The sequence below is a fragment of the Aotus nancymaae genome, unplaced genomic scaffold (genome assembly GCF_030222135.1).
Source record: "Aotus nancymaae isolate 86718 unplaced genomic scaffold, 86718_ANA_hifiasm-v0.15.2.pri h1tg000067l, whole genome shotgun sequence".
In the NCBI taxonomy this organism is placed as follows: domain Eukaryota; kingdom Metazoa; phylum Chordata; class Mammalia; order Primates; family Aotidae; genus Aotus; species Aotus nancymaae.
The window spans coordinates 5,224,830-5,248,341 of NW_026988482.1; the positions used below are offsets into that span (position 1 = coordinate 5,224,830).

Genomic DNA, 23,512 nt, shown 5'->3' on the forward strand with positions numbered 1-23,512 from the left:
CTCTATTAAAAAACACAAAAATTAGCTAGGCATCATGGTGGAGCATGCCTATAATCCCAGCTACTCGGGAGGCTGAGGCAGAAGAATCGCTTGAACCTGGGAGGCAGAGATTGCAGTAAGCTGAGACAGTGCCACTCCACTCCAGCCTGGGCAACAGAGCAAGGCTCTGTCTTTAAAAAAAAAAGGCCAGGCGCGGTAGCTCACACCTGTAATCCCAGCACTTTGGGAGGCCGAGGTGGGTGGCAACATGAGGGCAGGAGATCAAGACCATCCTGGCCAACATGGTGAAAGCCCATCACTACTAAAATACAAAAAAAAAAAAAAAAAAAAAAAAAAAGGAGGTATGCGCCTGTAGTCCCAGCTACTAGGGAGGCTGAGGCAGGGGAAATGCCTGGCGACACAGCAAGACTCTGTCTCAAAAAGAAAAGAAAAAGAGAGATATACATACATACACACACGGGCACACAATCATCTCAATATGAATTTTCCATACAAACAACAAGCTTTCTAAATATAAAATGGTAAGTGTTACAATTCAGCTCTTTTCTTCCCTCGGATAGTTTCATACAATTGGCAAATTATGCAGGTTTCCACTTTCAGGCCGCAAACCTTGGTAATAGTAGAGTTTGCGAAGAGCCCAAATGAGATTTTTTTTTCCTTTTTGTGTAAAAGGCCAGACAGAGGATTTTTCAGTTTCTGTGGACTAGTGAAATCTGTCACATATTACTACTTTTGTTTTACAATCCTTTAAAACCGTAAACCATTCTTGGCTGGTGGGCTGCCTTGGGCCTGCAGTTTTCAGACCCTAGTGTCACCACCCAGAGTACTGTAAAATGCAAATCCCTGGTCCCACTTCGGGCCTACTATTAATACATCAAATGACATGGATTGGGTCATTCTTGTTAATTTCAGAGCCATAAGAAGTCAGCATACAGCTAATAAAGTTTATATATAAGGTAACTGATTCTATTAAGAGCTTATTTCCAGAGGCAAACGCTCTATTTCAGACGTATATTCTCATGTAACGTATATTTTTCTATGCAACCACAAAAACGTCATTTTCAAACTTTCTATACAAATGGCAGGTTTTTAAACATTAAATATTAATCTTCAATATTTCACGTTTCTTGTTCACTGTTGTTTCAAATGATCTTCATGCCCAATTTTTACTGGAGGCCCATTAGTTTTCTCTTGCTTCCCCTTCCTAAAACCAGTACAGCAATGTGCACATAAATCTTAAATGTTTAACACACTTCCTGTTGCTTCCTAATACGTGTATTTATTTATTTATTTATTTTAGATGGAGTCTCATTCTGTTGCTCAAGCTGGAGTGCAGTGGCACAATCTCGGCTAAGTGCAACCTCTACCTCCCCAGTTCAAGCGATTCTCCCGCCTCAACCTCCCAAGTAGCTGGGATTACAGGCGCCTGCCACCACAACCGGCTGATTTTTTGTATTTTTAGTTGAGACGGGGTTTTGCCATATTGGCCAGGGTGGTCTTGAACTCCTGACCTCAGGTGATCCACCTGCCTCGGCCTCCTAAAGTGCTAGGATTACAGACGTGTGAGCCACCGCGCCCAGCCAGTATTAATCTTTTCTTCCCCCTTAAACCACGCAATCTCAAATGGGATTACCACTTCCACCTGTCCTCATTTTCCACCTCCTCAGGAGTTTAAGATTAGTGCCTGACAGATCTGTTACAGTGTATGAAGCTACAATGTATGTAAGGTTTTCACAAGTCCCTGATAAAATTCACCTGGAATGCTTGTAGGACACACAGGTTCTTTCACTCTGCCACCCCTCTCGTGATTGTGATTTCCTAGGACTGGGGTGAGGCCTGGGATACAAAATAACCACACAAACTCTCCAGGTGATTCTTGAGATTAGGCAATGGCTCCACCACATTAGGGCCTCGATTATTTACCACTGGCTATCCCACGGGTGATAAACACTAGGTTTTTTTTTTTTTTTTTGAGACGGAGCTTCGCTCTTGTTGTCCAGGCTGGAGTGCAATGGCACCATCTGGGCTCACCGCAACCTCCATCTCCCAGGTTCAAGCGATTCTCCCGCCTCAGCCTCCCGAGTAGTTGGGATTACAGGCAAGCAGGACCACGCCCGCTCGAACTCCTGACCTCAGGTGATCCCCCTGCCTCGGCCTCGCAATGTTCTGGGATTACAGGTGTGAGTCACCACACCCGGCTTTAATGTTTGTCTTATTACCAGCAATCAGATGGATTCGAGGCACCCATCTAACCAAGTCAGAAACTGGTAGGAGTGAAGCTCTGAACAAAAGAAGAAAATTTTCAAAGCCAAATGCACATCAGATTCTTAAACAGTTGAGGGATTTCTCTCTCCTCTCTCAAATAAGAAACGAATTACTGTAATGCAAAAATCAGCAAATACTGATACACCATACGCTTCACCCTTCTACTAGGAAGGTTCGGTAGTTTTCTTTGCAAATCAACCGGAAACCAAATCTTCCACTGTCACAATTCAACAGAAAAGCCTCTTCCACCACTTTGCAAGACACAAAGTGATGCCCTCCCGCTGCCTTCGTCCTCCCTTAGCTCACTAGAAGCTAAAGAAGGCAACTGGTTTAATGGAACGCTGCCTTTACGATCAGATGGGAAGAGAAGCTCCGCCATTCTACCAGCTGGACTAATTGCTTCACTTCAGAAACTGGCTCAACAGCAGCGTGGCACGGAGTGAACCCTCAGCTTAGTTCCCCTTCCCGTCACGTCCTCCCCAACGGGAAAAGAGAAAGCGCAGGTTCGCGGAGGGCCGGGCAAGGGCGGCGCGGCGAGAAGCGAGGACTTGACGGAAGCGAGAGAGGAGAGAGCAGGGGCAGCACGAGAGGCCAGACGGCCTCCGCCCCTGAGGATGCACGGCCGGAGCTCAGGGACCAGGAGGCGAGAAGCCCAGGGCGGCGGCCATTACCTGCGTCCGAACAGCCGCGGCGGGGCTAGGGCCACAGTGAGCTCCTCGCAGCCGCGGCCGCCCACCGGCGCAACCCACGCCTGGCCGCAGCCCCAGCCTCTCTGCGACCAGCCTCGCCACGCCATCTTCCCAACCTCTGCCCCACCATGGCCCGACCTTACCAACCCCAGCCGGGGAACCACTTCCGGGGCGAAGGAAACATCATAGAGCGCGAGGAGCAGGCTAGAGCGCGAGGAGCAGGCTAGAGCGCGAGGAGCAGGCTAGAGCGCGAGGAGCAGGCTAGAGCGCGAGGAGCAGTCTAGAGCGCCCCCGCGCGGCTGAGCGGCCCCGAACCGGCCACGGTGCCGGGACGCCCGGCTAGCGCCCTTCTCCCCACCATTTCCCCTCCCACCTGAGCGCTCGGCTGGCTGCGGGGGACACCTGCGAGACTGGCCCGGCCTCCCCGCATTTGTGGGTGAGGAGGATGAGGCCAGAGCGAAGAGGCACAGCTGACACTTTTTGAGTAACTACCAGGCGCTTTCCCTACGATCGCATTTAATCGCCACAGAGCCCCGCTGGAGGGAGATGTCATTGCTTTTTCCCTGAGCCTCAGGTCATAGGGGACAGGGCTTGCCCAGCATGGCAGGGCTGGCCCCTAGAAGAACCAACGTCGCAAGCAAGTTTTCTTACATTACAACTCTTTCTTCCACATCTTACCACTTTGTGTTATTCTGTATGCCTTTAACAAAGTCCAAGCCTGTCAGGTGTGGTGGCTCATTCCCGTATTCCCAGCACTTTGAGAGGCTGAGGCAGTGGGATCACCTGAGGTCAGGAGTTCGAGACCAGCCTGGCCAACATGGTGAAACCCCCGTCTCTACTAAAAATACAAAAATTAGCCGGGCGTGGTGGCACGTTCCTGTAATCCCAGCTACTCGAGAGGCTGAGGCAGCTGAATTGCTTGAACCCAGGAGGTGGAGGTTGCAGTGAGCCAAGATCACACCATTGCACTCCAGCCTGGGTGCGAAAGCAAGATCCATCTCAAAAAAATAAAAATAAAAATACAAAAATTAGCCAGGCATGGTGGTGTGTGCCTGTAATCCAAGCTACGCGGTTGGCTGAGGCAAGAGAATCACTTGAACCTGAGAGGCAGAGGTTGCAGTGAGCCAAGACCAAGCCACTGCACCCCAGCCTGGGTGACAGAGCAAGATCCATCTAAAAAAATACAAATACAAAAATTAGCCAGGCGTAGGTGGCACAAACCTGTAATCCCAGCTACTGGAGAGGCTGAGGTGGGAGAATCACTTGAACTCAGGAGGCGGAGGTTGCAGTGAGCCAAGTGTGCAGTGCCAGCCTGGGTGACAGAGTGAGACCCTGTCTCACAAACAAATAAATAAATACAAAGTCCAAGCCTGAAATGGAAAGCAGGCTTTCACTTTTTCATAATCCATCCCTCAGTCAGCGTGGTTCCTAGCCACTCCCAGCCACTCCATTCCCCCGACCCCAGCTGCAGACACACTGTCATTAGCCATTACCCAAAGGCACCATCCGAGTTCCCACAGTTGTGCATTCACACTACTGTTCTCACCGCCTGAAACACCTGACCAACCTGTCCAGGTCAGCCTCAAGTATCACCTCTTCCAGGAGGCCTTTCCCAGACCAGTCGGATTGAGGTTCCCTTCCTTTGTACTCGAAGACCACGTTACGCATATCTCTGCAATAGCACTTCATTCATTCCATAAATACTTATAAAGCACCTACAGGGTGTCGGGTCATATGTTAACCCTGGAGCTACAATTGAGAAGACGCTATATCTGACCTCATAAAGATCCTGTTGTGTTGGGGGAGAAGGCTCTGTAGAAGTTTAGAGAGGGGGGATATAGCCCAGTTGAAGGAAGGGGCATGGGACCCTGGGGGAGAAGACTTACCAGAGAAACTGACAGAAATCTCCAAGAGAAGAGGACTGCAGCGGTGCTCAGAGAGAACACATCTGTGATGTCTCCCAGCACATGACTTGTCTGAAAAACTAAATTCACGCCTTTTCCACACAACCCAGAGAGCGGCCCATATGGCATTGTTCTGGATTCCCGTTGTAACTTAAAGGGAAACTTTCACAATGTCTGGAGCCCTTGATGTCCTGCAAAAGAAGGAGGATGACCTTAAGTTCCTTGCAGCAGTAACTCACTTAGATAGCAGCAGCCTTGACTTCCAAATGGAGTAATACATCTGTAAGAAGAAAAGTGATGGTGTCTACATCCTAAATCTGAAGAGGGCCTGGGAGAAGCTTCTGCTGGCAGCTCGTGCTGTTGCTGCCTTTAAAAACCCTGCTGATGTCAGTGTCGTGTCCTGCAGGAGTACTGGCCAGAGGGCGGTGCTGAAGTTTGCTACTGCCACTGGGGCCACTCAGTTGCTGGCCACTTCGCTCCTGGAACCTTCACTAACCACATCCAGGCAGCCTCCAGGGAGCCACGGCTTCTGGTGGTTGCTTATCCCAGGGCTGACCACCAGCCTCTCACAGAGACATCTTATGTTAACCCACCTACCTCCTCTGTGCTGTGTGGACATTGCCCTCCCAGGCAACATCCAGGGAGTTCCCTCAGTGGGTCTGATGTGGATGCTGACTCGGGAAGTTCTGCGCATGTGTGGGACCATTTCCCATGAACACCCGTGGAAGGTCATGCCTGATCTCTGCTTCTACAGAGACCCTGAAGACACTGAAAAAGAAGAGCAGGCTGCTGCTGAAAATTCAGGGCGAATGGACTGCTCCAGCCCCTGAGTTCACTGCTACTCAGCCTGAGGGTGCAGACTGGTCTGAGGGTGCAGGTCTCTACTGCAGACTGGAGCGCCGAGCCTGCCACGAAAGACTGGTCTGCAACTCACGCTGCTCAGGCCACTGAATGGGTAGGAGCAACCACTGAATGGTCTTTTTTTTTTTGAGACAGAGTCTCACTGTGTCACCAGACTGGAGTACAGTGGTACAATCTCAGTTGCAACCTCCGCCTCCTAGGTTCAAGCAATTCTTCTGCCTCAGCCTCCCAAGTAGCTGAGACTACAGGTGCACGCCACCACACCCAGCTAATTTTTGTATTTTTAGTAGAGATGGGGTTTCACCATGTTGGCCAGGATGGTCTCGATCTCTTGACCTTGTGATCCGTCCGCATCGGCCTCCCAGAGTGCTGGGATTACAGGTGTGAGCCACCGCGCCCGGCCTCACTGAATGGTCTTAAGCTGTTCTTGAATGGGCTTTTAAGCAACATGGAAATAAGGTTGATGGAAAATAAACATCAGTTTCTAAAACATAAATTCACTTTGGTTATAGCAGAGGTGTCAAGTCTGGGATTTGATTTTACCCTATTTGCAAGCTAAAAGATTGGATGTTGGCAAAAGACAGGAGACTTCTGGGTCAGAGACAAAACACTTTATATTACCACGGTCTGTTCTCCAAGACCCATGGTGGCAATGCCGTGAGCCAGACGAACGCTGAACATGCAGTGGATCTGCATCTCAAGCGAAGAACACTGAGCCTGGGGAACCTAGTGTCTAACAGCAAGTTTTTATAGTAGACAAACGCACAATCTTGGAAGGTAGAGAGACTTTCCTCAACAGCAAAGGGCAGTGGGCTTATAACCTTGGAAGAAAGATAGTATCACCGTAGAGAGCGCAGGCTTGTGTGCTGCCCATCGTAAAAGGTTCTAATTCCATGGCTGGGCGTGGGGGCTCACACCTGTAATCCCAGCACTTTGGGAGGCCGAAGTGGGCAGTTCACTTGAGGCTAGGGGTTCGACACCAGCCTGGCCAACATAATGAACCCTGTCTCTACTGAAAATACAAAAATTAGCTGGGGGTGGTGGCACATGTCTGTAATCCCAACTACTCAGGAGGCTGAGGCACAAAAATCGCTTGAACCCGGGAGGTGGAGGTTGCAGTGAGCCAAGATTGTGCCACTACACTCCAGCCTGGGGAACAGAAAAACACTCTGTCTCAAAAAAAATAATAATAATAAAATAAAAGATTCTGATTTGGCCAGGCATGGTGGCTCACACTTACAATCCTAGCACTTTGGGAGGCTGAGATGGGTGGATCACCTGAGGTCAGAAGTTTGAGACCAGCCTGGCCAACATGGTGAAACCCCCTCTCTACTAAAAATACAAAAATTGGCTGGGTGTGGTGGTGCATGCCTGTAATCCCAGCCACCTGAGGCAGGAGAATCACTTGAACCTGGGAGGTGGAGTCTGCAGCGAGCTGAGATCGCGCCATTGTACTCCAGCCTGGGTGACAGAGCAAGACCCAACACAGACCAAGACTCAAGACTGAAGACAGAGCAAGAGTAAGTCTCAATAAATAAATAAATAAATTAATTAATTAATTAAAGATTCTACTTCCTCAGTTCCGCATTCCTCTCCTGTAATGCGACCTGCTGAGTGTGCGGGTACAGTCCAGCACTCTTCACATTGCTCCATGGGAACTGGGACTCAGGGAACCGGCACACAAATTCTAATTGTCTGGCTTACTGCTATTGCTGTGGGTGATAAGTCATCCTTCATTTCTGACCCAGGAGTCTTGTGTTTTCTTCCAGCACCTATAAAACTATACCAGGATAACTTGTTAGTTTTCAAATGGGGTAAAACATTAGACCCGTCACGGTTCTCTGTAAGGATCTGCGAAACGGGGTAAAACATTAGACCCTTCACGGTTCTCTGTAAGGATCTGTGAAACGGAGTAAATGTTAGAACCTTCACGGTTCTCTGTAAGGATCTGTGAATTTGCAGTTTCAGAGGGTGAGCTTCTCTTAGGTGCTGACAAGAACTTGGGTGTGGCCATAGGGCTGATGGCTGAAGGGCAATGAGCTGAAAATCACGAAAGATGAGGAAGCCCAGAATCAGAGAAGGCCTGGACGTTGGCTGGGCTACTCACATGAACCTGGGGTCTTCAGGGTGTTGGCAGGACTTGGAATGAAATCCTAAAATTTCGGTGAAGAACAGGGTGGCAAGAAGGTTATTAATAGTGCCGAAGAGGTGCTGGAGATAAAGGAGACAGTTTCAGCAGAGGAAACACATGTGCTCAAGGTGGTCTTTGGGCAAGTACTGTGGAAGAATCATGAGGGTGTGAGGAGGGTGTTCTCCTCCAGAACCTGAGGGCCCGGGTCTGGGACGTGCTGAATGTCCTCTGCCTGCTCCCCCAGCTCACTCTCACAGGCTGCTCCAGGCCGCTGGAGGCTGATCTTTTTTTTTTTTTTTTGAAACAGAGTCTCACTCTCTCGCCCGGGCTGGGGGTGCAGTGGTATGATCTCTGCTCACTACAACCTCCGCCTCCCGGGTTCAAGCGATTCTCCTGCCTCAGCCTCCCAAGTAGCTGGGATTACAGGTACATGCCACCACGCCCGGCTAATTTGTATATTTTTTGTCAAGATGGGGTTTCACCATATTGATCAGGCTGGTCTTGAACTCCCAACCTCAGGAGATCTGCCCACCTTGGACTCCCAAAGTGCTGGGATTACAGGCGTGCACCCCCGCGTCCAGCCAGGAGGCTGATCTTTATGGACTACATGAATGGGCTCCCTTGCTCTCTGGCTCCTAGCTGGGCTCAGCCAATTACAGCCACAAACAGGAGACTGGAGAGTAAGAGAAAAATGAGTTTAGAGCACTTATTCTTCCCAGTCCCTCCCTCCTTGAGCCACATGCATTGGCTTCTGTGTTCTCTGTTCTGAAACTCTCCTCATTGCTCCAGTTGAGTGAGTGAGGGGGCTCTTTCTGATCAGAACCTGAACTGGCAGCCTCCATTCAGAGGCTACAGGAGCATCGGTATCCTCAGGGGACAGCCAGGGCTCAGTCAGCTGAGAGAGTGCAAGGACTGAGGAAGGTGTGCTGACTACGAACCAGGCAAAGGCACAGCTATTGATTATTGTCAGTAGCTGCAATTTCTTAGGCACTTAGCATGTACCAGGGACTGTGCTAGATATTTTTCATGCTTTATTTACTTATTTAGAGACAGAGTCTCACTCTGTCACGCAGGCTGGAGTGCGGTGGCGCAATCTTGGCTCACTGCAACCCCTGCCTCCCGCATTCAAGCGATTCTCCTGCCTCAGCCTCCCAAGTAGCTGGGATCACAGGCATGTGCCACCATGCCTGGCTAATTTTTGTATTTTTAGTAGAGACGGGGTTTCGCTATGTTAACTAGGCTGGACTCGAACTCCTGACTCTAGGCAATCCGCCCCCCTCAGCCTCCCAAAGTGCTGGCATTACAGGAGTGAGCCACTGCACCCGGCAGCATTATTATATTTAATGTTAATATCAATCAAATGAGTTAGCATTATTATCTCCACTGAGGCTTATTGATATTCTGACACCTTCTAACTTGTTCGTCAACAAGGTCCTGACTTTCATTCCTTTAAATTCAGGCCAACCTGGTGGCTCACACATATAATCCCAGCACTTTGGGAGGCCGAGGTGGGCAGATCACCTGAGGTCAAGACTTCAAGACCAGCCTGGCCAATATGGCGAAACCCCGTCTCTACTAAAAATACAAAAATTAACCAGGCGTGGTGGTGTGCACCTGTAATCCCAGCTACTTGGGAGGCTGAGGCAGGAGAATCACTTGAACCTGGAAGGCGGGGGTTGCAGTGAGTCAAGAGCACACCACTGAACTCCAGCCTGGGTGACAGAGCAAGACTCCATCTCAAAAATAAATAAATAAATAAATAAATAAATTCAGATCATTATATCTGCCTTGTCGCTTTGGTACTTAAATGACTTCATCTATGTTAGGTGCCCAGCGCACTCCCTAGCACACAGTTGGCACTCAGCACACGGCAGCTATTGTCATCGTCATGAGGCTATGGAAGCTGAAAGGGAAGGCTGCCCACAGGGAAGGGCTCCTCGCAGCGCCATCATTTCGGAGCTAAAAACGAAGGGGACAGTGCTTCTGGATGCTGTCGGGGGAAGGAGAGCCCTGCCAACATAAACAGAGAATTAATCGCCCGCCAGCCTGTGCTGGGCTTCGTCACTCCCAGCAATCCCAAAGGAAGGCTCCATTTGTCATATGAGGAAACCGAAGCATGTGAGGACTGCGTTATTGAGACCAAGGTCGAAGCCCAGGTGAGGGAAGGCTTCCTGGAGGAGTTGGCCTTTGAATGGAATAACATGCAGAGGGCCGGACAGGATGGAAGGCGGGAGGCTGGATGGTGGAGGGGTGAGTGTTAGAAGGGGCTGCCAGCTGCAGACAGGGGCTCTAACACAGAGAGGGTTAGGAGAGTGAGGTCGGCAGCAGCTGAATTAGAGCCCGGCTTTGTTTCTCTACTCCACAGCCTGCCTGGATCTCACACACAGCTGCCAGCTCAGCGTGGGACCGCCCAGGCCGAGAACTCCAGGCTGCCTCCTGCTCTCTGGGACCCCACTTGCCTGCTGCTTCCCAGTCTGGACTCCTGAGGCCCTGGATATGGCTCCACACAGAAAATAGGGTATCTATGAGAAAGCGTGAGGATTTCACAAAGCCTAGAGGTACTTGTACATCTGAAGAAACGCCAGAGGCTAATTCATACATCATGGTTGCTTGCTTTTTCTTTTTCTTTTTTTCTTTTTGAGACAGGGTCTCACTCTGTCAGCCAGGCTGGAGTTCAGTGATGCAATCTCTGCTCGCTACGGCCTCTGCCTCCTGGGTTCAAGTGATTCTCTTGCTTCAGCCACCTGAGTAGCTGGGACTATGGTGTGCACTACCACGCCCAGCTAATTTTTGTGTTTTTAGTAGATACGGGGTTTTGCCATTTTGCTCAGGCTAGTCTTGAACTCCTGGCCTCAAGTGATCCATCCACCTCAGCCTCCCAGCCTGGAGTGCAGTGGTGCAATCTCAGCTCACTGCAACCTCTGCCTCCCTGGTTTAAGCGATTCTCCTACTTCAGCCTCCAGAGTAGCTGGGATTACAGGCACGCCTGGCTAATTTTTGTATTTTCAGTAGATATGGGGTTTCACCATGTTGGCCAGGCTGGTCATGAACTCACAAGTCATTCTTTTTTTTTTTTTTTTTTTGAGATGGAGTTTCGCTCTTGGCATCCGGGCTGGAGTGCATTGGCTCAATCTCGGCTCACTGCAACCTCTGCCTCCCTGGTTTAAGCGATTCTACTGCTTCAGCCTCCCGAGTAGCTGAGATTGAGCCTGGCCAATACATCATGCTTTCTTATTTCTGGCTGGATTCCTCCCAGCCTGGTGTAGCAGTAATGATTGATCTCATACTAATTAGAGACACTGGTTCATTCATATCTACATCCTGAAAATAACACAAAGGAGACAGGGAAGGCATTTCTTTTTTTTTTTTTTTTTTTGAGACAGAGTCTCACAGTCACCCAGGCTGGAGTGCAGTGGCACAATCTCGACTCACTACAACCTCTGCCTCCCAGGTACAAGTGACTCTCCTGCCTCAGCCTCCCTAGTAGCTGGGATTACAGGCATGCGCCACCACACCTGGCTAACTTTTTGTATTTTTAGTAGAGATGGAATTTCACCATGTTTTCCAGGCTGGTCTCGAACTCCTGACTTCAGGTGATCCGCCCGCCTCAGCCTCCCAAAGTGCTGGGATTACAGGCATGAGCCATTGTGTCCAGCCCCAGGCATTTCCTCTTCAAAGCTCAAATTTATTGAGACATGATTTATATACAATAACACCCTTTTAAGTGTACAGTTGTATGAGTTTTGACAAACACATACAGTTGTGTAACCATCACCACAGTCAAGATACCCAACATTTCCATCACCCTAGAAAGCTCCCTCACGTCTCTCTACAGTCAGCCCATAACCCTACTCCCGAATCCTGGCAACCACTTATCTATCAAATATTTTCTGTCCCTGTAGGTTTGCCCTTTTAAGAATATCACACAAATGGAATCATATAGTATGACTGGTGTGAACATATATTTTCATTTCTTTTGGGTAACACTAGGAGGGGGACTGCTGAGTTGTGTGGTGTCATCTTTAATTTTACAAGAAATTGCCAAACTGTTTTCCAATATAGTTGTACCATTTTACATTTCCGCCTGCAGGATATGAGAATTCCAGTTGCTTTTCGTCTTTTCCAGTACTTGGGATTGTCAGGGTTTTGTTTTTAGCAATTCTAATAGGTGTGTAATGGTATTTCATTTTGATTTTAATTTGCATTTCCTTAATGCAAATCAGTTTTTTTTCTCCCTGAGACAGAGTCTTGCTCTGTGGCACACTCTCGGCTCACTGCGACCTCTGCCTCCCGGGATCAAGTGATTCTCCTGCCTCAGCCTCCCGAGTACTGTGACTGCAGGTGCCTGTCACCACGCCCAGCTAATTTTTGTATTTTTAGTAGAGATGGGGGTTCACCGCATTGGCCAGGCTGGTCTCGAACTCCTGACTTCAGGTGATCCGCCCGCCTCGGCCTCCCAAAGTTCTGGGATTATAGGTGTGAACCACTGTGCCCGGCCACAAGTCATTCTTTTTCAATAAACAAGACTTGTCTGGAGACACAGTGATTTAAAACATAGGGACCCTCATGTGGAAACCAAAGTGGGTCTTTGGTGAAGAATTTGCTATAACAATTACATGGGCTTTTGCTCCACTGAGAGGGTGAGATCTTTCTCTGCCCTGTCTGCAGAGAACTGCAGTTCTTCCTTCTGATCAGGAGAGGGCAGGAGAGGGCAGAAAATAAGCTGCCCTCGCTTCACCGTTTTTTTTTTTTTTTTTTTTTTGGCTTGTCAGTCCCCAGCATCCAGAGTATTTGTGTTTGTATTTGCATGATTATATTTATAGTTTTGCTTGAAAGTTTGTCTTTTCCTCTGAACCTAGTTAGCTGCTGCCTTGTGAGGCTTGATTTCCCCGAAATTAACTATGTGGATTGATTTAATGCCAAATTTAACCAATCTTGTAAAATCTTTCCCTGCCGAAGCATAACCGGCCTAATCTAAGACCTGAGCTTCCAAACCGAGCGACCTCTGCAGACCTCTTGCTACGTCTGCCCTCCAGTGTCACCCACAGAGCTTGTGTTCGGGGCAACCACGAGCAGCTGAGCTGCATGAACCCCTGGTCCCCCTCTTCTCTAACTTGGCAGGAGCCAAAAGAGACTGAGGAAGGACTTCATGGGGAACAGACCTCCAGATCCCAGTGGCTACAGGCCATCCTCCCTAGGACCGGGGCTGGGGCTGCTCAGGCGCGCCACCGCACAGATATTCTGCTACTGGGGCTGCAAAGTGCCCCCAAAGATGTACTGCGGCTTGAGCCCCGGCTCCCCTCTGGCAGTTGGAACCGAAAGGTCCTGAGGAGGGTGGCAAACATCAGGAAGAGCTCCACTGGAGCCAGCTGGTCCCCTGGGCAGACATGATGCCCTGGAAACAGAAGAGTCAGAGGTGGCAGCTGTCCCTGTGTCTGTCCCACCACAGCCCCACCCAGCACCCAGGATCCAGCTCTGTGCTTAGTACCTGCAGAGAATGGCAGGAAGGCCTCATTGGCCACAAAGTTTCCATCCTTGTCCAAGAAGTGGCCAGGGTTGAACTGTTGACGGGTCTCCCAGCACTCAGGGTTGTAGATCACAGAGGCCAGGTTGGGTAAGATGATGGTACCCTGCAGAGAGATGCTGGTGTGGCTTAGGGAGCCTCGGAGGGAGCCTAGCACCCAGCCCTGACACTGAGCCGAAGTGAGCTTGGAGAATACCCAGTGTGCAGGTGAGAGTAGGCCAGGGGGCCTCGGGGAGACTCAGCAGCCGGCCCTCAGGCTCCCCTCCATCAGTGAAGTTGCCGAGCAGGACAGCCTCCTGGCTAAGGACCACCAGCTTTGTCCTGAAGACTCCCAGCCACGTCTAGGGACGTGAAGCTGTCGCCTCCTACAGAGAAGGCCAGCAGCCGAGGGCATGTCTGAAAGGGACCAAGGACAGCCTAGGACAATAAACCCCGGGGCAGGGGGTGTGTGGGCGTGGGTGTTAGAGGAAGAGACAGAACAAGGAGAAACAGAATGGCAAACAGGCAAAGAAAGAGGAGCTGAGTGGTGGAAAGACAGAGAGGAGGCAGAACGCTTCGCTCTTGAGGATTGCAGAGAGGAGAACATGAACCATCAGCCCAGCTCTAACCCTCAACCTAACCCCAACCCTCACCTTCCCTCTCACCCTCGCCCCAGCCCTCACTCCATCTCAAAGGAGAAGTAAGTGATTAGAATCAGACCAAGCAGATGCAAGCGGGAGCAGGGTGACCTCTGCTCCTTCCATGTGGGCCCTGGGTCGACCAGAAACAGCACAAGAAGGCCAACGTGGAGCTAGCATGGGGCTGGTTATGATCCCAGGCCCTGGGACACTCAGCTCTGCGATTCTGGGGAAGGCCTCATACCCCCAGGCTCATTTACAAATACCACAAAATTAAACCAGCTACCCCTGTAGAGACCAGAGGGCTGACTACAGAATTCTTGATTTTGACCCAATAAAAGCTTGAAATTTAAAAAAAAAAAAGGCTCAGCGAGTTTGTAGCCTGCATTCTAAACAAAGCCAACAAAGAATGCAGAAATGGAGCAGATGTTGGCCGGGCACGGTGGCTCACACCTGTAATTTCAGTATTTTGGGAGGCTGAGGCACTTAGATCACTGAGGTCAGGAGTTCAAGACCAGCCTGGCCAACATGGTGAAACCTCATCTCTACTAAAGAATACAAAAATTAGCTGGGCATGGTGGCGCATGCCTGTAATCCCAGCTACTCAGGAGGCTGAAGCAGAATCACTTGAACCCGGGAGGCAGAGGTTGCAGTGAGCCAAGTTCGCGCCACTGCACTCCAGCCTGGGGCAACAGAACGAGACTCTATCAAAAAAAAAAAAAAAAAGAATATGGCCAAAGGGATGGGATATCACACCTAAGATTAGGTTACCAAAAGACTGTTGCTTCTATTTTTATTTTATTTATTTATTTATTTATTTTTGAGACGGAGTCTACTCTGTTCCAGGCTGGAGTGCAGTGGCATGATCTCGGCTCACTGCAACCTCCACCTCCCTGAGTTCAAGCGATTCTCCTGCCTCAGCCTCCCAAAGTGCTATCACCTGAGGCAGGCTGATCACCTGAGGTCAGGAGTTCTAGATGAGCTTGGCCAACATGGCGAAACCCCATCTCAATGAAAAATACAAATCAACCGGGCGCAGTGGCACACACCTGTCACCCCAGCTACTTGGGAAACTGAGGCAGAATCGCTTGAACCAAGGAGGCGGAGGCTGCAGTGAGCTGAGATCAAGCGACTGCACTCCAGCCTGGGTGACAGTGAGACAGTGAGACTCCGCCTCAAAAAAAAAAAAGACTAGGAAAATAGAGGTTAAAAGTAAATAAATAAACCTCAACTATGTTATTTTGACTGCCTGTAGGAATGAAAGGAATTTTACCTCTTAAAAGGAATTGGGATAAGAAGCAGCTGCCATCTTGAAGAATATTTCTGCCTCTTTTAAAAACTCCTGCTTAAAGCACCGCTCACTACACTGTCCGCTGGCCCACAGAAGAATACTGTGAATGATGACCCTCGTCGTAACTTACAGGCACGTGATGAGCCAGAGCTTTCCCAGTACAGGCATGCTTCCGTTTATTACATAACTCATCATTCATTGAGGTTTCCTTTTATTCCCTTCACTCCGGTAAAATCCAGACTCAAGTTTTATGTACCTATGCGGCAGCTGTTCTTGATTTGACTTATTTCTATACCTTTCTCCTCTGTCTCTCCTTATTTGGCACTTGTTCTCTCAACTTTGCTATAAAATGAAAGAGATAAGAAAGGCATTTCTGCTAGAAACCACTTTTAAGGAGATAACACAAAATACAGACCAAACCTAAGGCACATAAAGCGCAAATGGCCTAAATCTTCACCAGAAGGTTAAAACTGCGGAACATCTATTTGGTGGAACATTATGCAGCCATTTAGAATGATGTAGAGGCCAGGCACGGTGGCTCACACCTGCAATCCCAGCACACTGGGAGGCCTAGGCAGGCAGATCACCTGAGGTCAGGAGTTTGAGACCAGCCTGGCCAACATGGTGAAACGCTGTCTCTACTAAAAATACACACACACACACACACACACACACACACAATTAGCCGGGCGTGGTGGCACATACCTGTAGTCCCAGCTACTTCGGAGGCTGAGGCAGAAGAATCACTTGAACCCAGGAGACGGAGGTTGCAGTGAGCTGAGATCACACCACTGCACTCCAGCCTGGGCGACAGAGCAAGACTCCATCTCAAAAATAAATAAATAAGTAAATTAATTAATTAATTCAGATCATTATATATATTTTTGAGCCTCTGTCTCAAAAAAAAAATTATGTAGAGCACTGGTTTTCAAAGTGTGGTCTCGGACCCGCAGCCTCAGCGTCACCTGGGAACTTGTCAGAAAGGCAAATTCTCGACCCACCCTAGACTGAGAATGCCTGGGGAAGGGCCCAGCAATGTCAGCTTTAACAAGCCCTCCAGGTGATTCTGATATGCTCCATGGAAGTTTGAGAACCACTGCTATAGAAGAATCGGAATTTTATATGTATATGTAATGTTGTTTTTTTTTTTTTTAAGACGGAGGCTCCCTCTGTCGCCCAGGCTGGAGTGCAGTAGCGTGATCTCGGCTCACTGCCACCTCCGCCTCCCAGTTCAAGCCATTCTCCTGCCTCAGCCTCCTGAGTAACTGGGATTACAGGCACACACCACCACGCCCAGCTAATCTTTGTATTTTTTTCTTTATTATTATTTTTTCATTGTCAATATTAGATCAATAATCTTTGTATTTTTAGTGGAGACAGGGTTTCACCATGTTGGCCAGAATGATCTCCATCTCTTGACCTCATGATCCACCTGCCTCAGCCTCCCAAAGTGCTGGGATTACAGGCGTGAGCCACCCTGCCCGGCCCTGAATGATGTATTAAGTGCAATGAAGGATTCAGAATGATATATTCAGTGTAATTTCAACCATGTAAAATATATGTGTGCAAAAGAAGATTGGGAAGTGTTGCATTATCATGTCTGCAAGGGTGATCTCTGGACAATGGGGAACTTTAAAAATTATCCCTCAGTGAGTACATCCTTTAGATTATATATATACGTGTGTGTGTGTGTGTGTGTGTGTGTGTGTATATATATGTATTTTTTTTTTGAGACAGAATCTCACTCTGTCACCCAGGAGGGAGTGCAGTGGTGCAATCATAGCTCACTGCAACCTCAACCTACTGGGCTCAAGCGATCCTCCTGCCTTAGCCTTCCAAGCATCTGGGACTACAGGTATTCACCACCATGCCTAGCTAATATTTTCTTTAGGTTTTGTAGAGACGGGGTCTTGCCATGTTGCCCAGGCTGATCTTGAACTCCTAGGCTCAAGCAGTCCTCCGACCTCAGCCTCCCAAAGTGCTGGGATTGTAGGCGTAAGCCATGGCACCTGACTACATCCTTTTATAATCACAACTCCTGTCCCAGATGCCAGAGAGAGAGAGAGAGAGAGAGAGAGCGATTACGTGATTGATAGCTGGCAGGTTGGCAGAAGCTGTAGCAGGTGGTTGTGCTAGGCAGGAAGGATGCTTTCTGCAGGTACTGAGTTGGGTGTGAGGCCATGTAGAGCCACCTACCTTGCTCACAGGATAGCCGCACACACAGGTGGAGGTCACGCACTGGCGCACGGCACCCACGGCCACGACGCTGCTGAGGCGCTGCACCTCGTGGAGGATCGCACAGGTATAAGGCAGTCGCTTGCGGTCTTCATAGCAGACAACTGGGGCCATGCCCAGCACCTGGTCCAGCTCCTGCTGCATCTTCTCTGCAGGTGGCTCAGTGTGGGTCTGGGGAAGGGGCCTGTGCCCTGACCTCCCCATCCTGCCTCACCGCCTCCATCCCCACCCAGGACACTGCTGCTGAGGCTTGTGAGCCTTAGGTCACCCCAAACCACCTTGCCACCCCTGGTCTCACAGGAGCAGACCCTCCTCTGGGCAGAGCTTGCTTCTTATGAACAAGAGAAAGCACCCAGACTTAAGAACCTGCTATGTGTCAGGTGTTCTATATAAAGAGCATTATGGCTGCGTGCAGTGGCTCACACCTGTGACTCCAGCACTTTGGGAGGCCAAGACGGGTGAGTCGCCTATGGTCAGAAGTTCGAGACCAGCCCTGGCCAACATGGTGAAACCCCATCTCTGCTAAAAATACAAAAAAATTAGCAGCTTGTGGTGGTGCGTCTGTAATCCCAGCACTCAGGAGGCTGAGCCAGGAGGATTGCTTGACCCCAAGAGGCAGACGTTGCAGTGGGCCGAGATCACACCACTACACTCCAGCCTGGGTGACACAGCGAGACTCCGTCTCAAAAAAAAAAAAAAAAGCTTTATTATGGAGAAGGGACTGTTGTAGTGACATGGAGAAACTGAGGATCTAACAGGACAGGTACTTTTGCCCAAGGTCACGAAACTGGTGGCATCAGATCTGAACTCAGGCCATAGCCTGCTTGTCCTTGAGAGAAATCCATCTACATGCTCCCCTCCACGGTTGTGATCTTGAGGTGGGCATCAGCACAGGGCTGGCACTTAGTAGGTGCTGAATCATTACTGAATGAGCCAGATAGCGTTGTCCATGGTACACTGGGTCTGAGAGGTGGAAGGACTTGCCCGGCAGGACACAGTAAGCCACGGGGTGGGGACTGAAACCCCTCCTGTCTCGAGGCCAGGAACACTTCCTGTACCACAGCGGTGGGAGCAGGACCTACCCCTGGGGTCACAGAGCAAGGAGAGTGATGGGGGCAGTGCCCGCGACCCAGGAGCCCCATGCATGGGGCAGTCAGCCAGGGTGTGACCAAGGGCCCCTCACCCTGGACAGCTCCGTGCTGGACCATGCAGATGAGTGCCCAGTGCAGGGTGGTGGCTGTGGGGTGCCTCTCAGAAACAGGTCGGTCACCACCTGGACCAGGTTCTCCTCGTTGAATGTGGGGACAGGGTCATCCATGGCCTAGCGAGTTGGGGGTGGGGTGGGGGTGCAGCTCCAGGTCTAAAATTCTCTCCTGACAGAGCCGTGGGGTTTCCCTGAAGCCCAATCTAAGACTTGTGGTTCCAAGCCCTCGAGAGGGCCTGTTTCTCAGGACTGCATCAACATCGATGGGGGGTGGCCCTGGCGTTCTGGCCCTGACATCAGCCAGGTCTTCTGTGTCCCAGCCTACCAGTGTCTGCAGAAGCCAGCTCTGCCCTGGGAAAAAAGGTAGGGGGGAAAAAACCCTATTTTAATTCAAGCTTTCAGGGTGCTTTGGAAGCTTGTAGATAGAGTCAAAGATGAGAAACTGAGACCGTGGCTTAGAAACAAGGTGCAGCCCAAAAAGACGGCCCCTCCTTTGCTACGAGCTGATCCGGGTCCACCTTGGAGATCTGGGCCAGGTGGCAGCTGCCGCAGCCCGTGGGGGCCTCTGCTGCCCTGAGTTTGTGCGTGTTGATCTCCTGGCAGATGCAGCTCCGCACGGCCGCTTGGTACCTAGATATCTCCTGGTGGGGTCCTGGGAGGTGGCGGAGGCCCAGGGCAACACGTGGTACAGCTGTGGAGAGAGAGGACCGCCCAGGGCCTACTCAGGAGCCAGTCCCTGAGTCAGGGGCTCCAAAGTGGGCTGGAGCCTTTGACTTGAGTAACCCGGGGCTGCCTCTCATCTGGAGACCCCCAAAACAATGGCCAGAAATGAGAGCGGTGGTCAGATGTAAGAAGTAGGAAAGTCCCTTTTTAAAGTTTCCTTTCTTGTTAAAGAATAAGTGTGCTAATAACATTGTTAAGCCCTATCCTATGTAGCTGTTAGACATGCCATGCTTACAGGCACGTAGTACAGTCTATGTCCTTGTACTTTAACCAAGATATCTGTGCTGGACGGGCTCACTGGCATGTCCCAACTCTCCATTGCTTTTACCTGTTTAGAAACGTTTTAAGTTGTCAGCCAATCTGATTTTAGTTTAGATTGTGAGGTCTGACTCCAGCCAAGGGAGATCAGACACAGCAGTGAGGACGACCCCAAATGCGTAAGGGATAGATTTGTGTGTTTTCCTTCGTTCCTTGCATTCTCGTGGCACGACGGCTAGCGAGAGTGCCCTTCCCGCAGTCCAGGCGGTAAACATTGCGTTGCCGAAAGATCCTTCGTCTCAGTGCTAGTTTTCCTCTGCAGCACCGAGCATCTATTTCTAGCTCGGGTGTTGCAGGCCCGGAAAGCTGTGTTGCTGAGGATACAACCTGCCTCCAGATCCCTTCCCGTGCATTTGTGCTGAACCACAACAAAGGTCTGATGCTCTGAATGTGCCCGTTACCAGGCAGACGTCACAGTCTCCCTCCTGCCACTTAGCACCCTCCCTGCCAGGCCCTGGCTGAGGACCCCGCCTGCCTCGGGCCCCCAGTCTAATAGCCTGCACACCTGCCTCCCCAAATGCCAATTACCCGGCGCCACACAGTGCTGACAAAGGCCAGGCCAAAGTCGATGGCTTGAGTCAGTTCCTGGAAGACGGGATCCTCCGAGAGGAGGTGGTGGCCAAACACAGGGGCCTGATGACTCTGACCGTGGACCTGACAATGGATACCTGAGGGTTGAAGGGTCTACCTGAGGGTAGAGGGGCAGGGCTCAGGGCAAGGAGGCACGAGGACCACGGCCCTGAGCACCCATCCCATCTCCTGTCGAGTCACTCATTCGCTAACTTGGCTCTTCATTCCCACTCCTCATCCATGCACTCAACAAATGCTTACTGGCTGGGCGCGGTGGCTCACACCATAATCCCAGCACTTTGGGAGGCCGAGGCAAGTGGATCACCTGAGGTCAGGATGAGCTCAGGTGAAATGCCATCTCTACTAAAAATACAACAATTAGTCAGTCGTGGAGGCGCATACCTGTAAACCCAGCTACTCGGGAGGCTGAGGCAGGAGAATCACTTGAACCCAGGAGGTGGAGGTTGCAGTGAGCCGAGACTGTACCACTGCACCCAGCCTGCGCAACAAGAGCGCAACTCTGTCTCAAAAACAAAACAAAACAAACAAAAAACCTAAACGGTTACCAAGCACCTTGTCAGAGCCAGGTCAGAGAGAGGCATGGGAGACAGACAGCCATTTGCATGAAAACAGAATGCGGGGCAGGTATGTCACAGGGAATAGGTTTAGGGGCCTGGCATTCAGGAGGCCTTCTCAGGGCAGGTGGCTGCAGCTGCTCTGGAGGGAGGAGCAGTGGTTTCTCAGGGGAGGGAAGGGGCATGGGCTGGGACGTTCTGGAAGGGGAACAGCACGCGCCAGTGGCTGGGAGGTACGGGGCGCTCCGGAAGGGGAACAGCACGCACCAGTGGCTTGGAGGTACGAGGTGCCTTGGATGAGACGTTTTTTAGTTTTTCCCTTTTTTTTTTTTGAGATGGAGTCTCGCTCTGTCACCCAGGCTGGAGTGCAACGGCACAACCTTGGCTCACTGCAGCCTCCTTCTCCCAGGTTCAAGCAATTCTCCTGCCTCAGCCTTCAGAGTACTGGGATTCCAGGCACATGCCACCATGCGCGGCTAATTGTTTGTATTTTTAGTAGAGACGGGGTTTCACCGTGTTGGCCAGGCTGGCCTCAAATCCCTGACCTCAGGAGATCCATCCTCCTCAGCCTCCCAAAGTGCTGGGATTACAGGTGGGAGCCACTGCCCTCGGCCGCCTTGGATAAAGATGGAGATCACTTCCCCAGCTATCAAGGAGGGCTCTGGCTTCCCAGTGACCTGGCCATCCTGGGCCTCTGTCCACCCCTGTTGGAGAAACTCCCACTCGATGGAGCTGAAAACTGCTGTTAACGTTCCCAGGCTTCACGGACACACGTGCCTAGACAGTGAAGCTTGGCTCCTCTGCAGGGGAGAGGGGTGAGGGTAGGCTTGCCGCCAGCCTGCCGCTTACCCTGCTCCCAGTGGAAGGCTTCCGCCAGCTCTGCTGCCTCTTGCTGCAGCCGCATCTCCAGCGCCAGCTTGCCTAGGCCCAGCCCTCGAAGCATCACTAGGCAGAAGTGTCTCTGCTGCCATCACGTGTGCCCATTGCTGCAGACAATGCCTGCGTCCGGTCGGGTGGGGTGGACAGTCACCAGCCCCTCTAAGACCACTTGTCTCTCGCACAGGCAGGGCCTGGAGGGCAGACCCCAAAATCACCTCTGGAATGATGCTCTGTCCAAGGGCTGAGGCGCATTTGAGAGGGTGGTCAGACAGCTTGGTGCTCTCCACGCAGTCTCAGCTATGCCCTCCCTCAGTCTACCAACCTGGTTTTTCCTTTAAGAGTCCCCACAAGAAATGGAAGAGATAAAGAATGGAGGGGGCCGAGCACGATGGTTGATGCCTGTAATCCCAGCACTTTGGGAGGCTGAGGAGGCTGAGGAGGGTGGATCACCTGAGGTCAGGAGTTCGAGAACAGCCTGGCCAACATAGTGAAACCCCGTCTCTACTAAAAAAAAAAATTAGCCAGGCGTGGTGGCGGGCACCTGTAATCCCAGCTACTTGGGAGGCTGAGGCACAAGAATTGCTTCATTTCTTGAACCCATGAGGCAGAGGTTTCGGTGGGCTGAGATTGTGTCACTGCACTCCAGCCTGGGTGAAAGGGGGAGACTGTCTTAAAAAAAATAAAAATAAAAATAAAAACAGGAGGGAGGAGGGTTTGTAGGGAGAGGGAAGGAGGGAACATGGACATTTGCTGAACCAGCACTGACTGGGCACTCTCAGGTATTTTGGCCACTTAATTCTGCCCCCCCAGCACCCCGCCAGCCCCCAGCAGCCGCCCTGCTTGCCCACATTCTCAGGATATAGGAGCCATCCTCATCCCCATCTACACAGGAGCCCCGTGACGAGCAGAGAGTGAGGCCGACATGCCCGAGGTCACAGAGCTGGCCAGAGCTTGGGCCGAGACCTGAATCCAGGTCTTTCAGCCCCCAGAGCTGGCTCCTTGTCACCAACCCCACACACCCCTCACACAGGTCCTCCTGGCTGTCCCCTCGAGGATAACAGCTCTGGGCCAGCCCGGACTCCCTGGGCGTAGTGACCATCCAGCCGCCTCCCCTCCCCAGCAGGAGGGCAGCCCTGCCTCGTTCTCCAAACAGGTCCTGGAAGAGCGGGTGAGGGGCCTGCCGGAGACCAGCGCTTCCTTCATTGCCTGGAAGCTGCTCAGCACCGCGACGGGTTCGGGCCCACACACACGGTGAATGCACAGCAGTGGGTCTGCACCAGCGGTGGAGAGACGGGGTGACCCTCACAGCAGGGACACCTTCTCAGAGCGCCTCCGCCCTGTTCCCCAGGCAGGCAAAGCCTGGGCCACAGGCCCCCTGAGCACTTGCAATAGTCAGGGCCCAGCACTTTGACCGCATTAGCCCGGGAGGGGGGAATGCTCCACCATTTTACAGATGGTGCTAAGGAACCAGTGTCTCCAGGGCTCAGCGTCCCACGTGGGCTTTACCTATGTTACTTGGGTCCACTCAGTATAAGCAGCCATGCAGGCAGGAATCTTTATCATCATTTTGTAAGTTAAAAAACAGAGGCCAGCTCGGGCGCGGTGGCTCACGCCTGTAATCCCAGCACTTTGGGAGGCAGAGGTGGGCGGATCACGAGGTCAGGAGATTAAGACCATCCTGACTAACATGGTGAAACCCCGTCTCTACTAAAAGTACAAAAAATTA

The 23,512-nt window shown here is 51.0% G+C and overlaps 2 protein-coding genes across 3 annotated transcripts in view; both read right to left on the reverse strand.

Annotated features, from left to right (window-relative positions):
* The window catches only part of PARL (presenilin associated rhomboid like), a 55,698-nt gene extending 52,603 nt beyond the window's left edge, over positions 1-3,095 (reverse strand). Inside the window, exon 1 of one of the 2 annotated variants that reach the window (XM_021674491.2) lies at positions 2,937-3,095. In XM_021674491.2, coding sequence (XP_021530166.1) covers positions 2,937-3,061 — 125 coding nt within the window. In that variant the 5' untranslated portion in view covers positions 3,062-3,095. The remainder of the gene's footprint in view (positions 1-2,936) is intronic. The other variant, XM_064366861.1, reaches the window with a different exon arrangement.
* Positions 3,096-13,028: 9,933 nt separating this feature from the next.
* LOC105721133 (cytochrome P450 2J3-like) lies at positions 13,029-21,850 on the reverse strand. Its single transcript, XM_021674522.2, is given in 10 exon segments — positions 13,029-13,141; positions 13,144-13,245; positions 13,339-13,480; positions 17,479-17,666; positions 18,701-18,760; positions 18,763-18,838; positions 19,240-19,412; positions 19,976-20,120; positions 20,291-20,430; positions 21,757-21,850. Coding segments are annotated over 10 exon segments (1,233 nt in total).
* Positions 21,851-23,512: the final 1,662 nt, after the last annotated feature.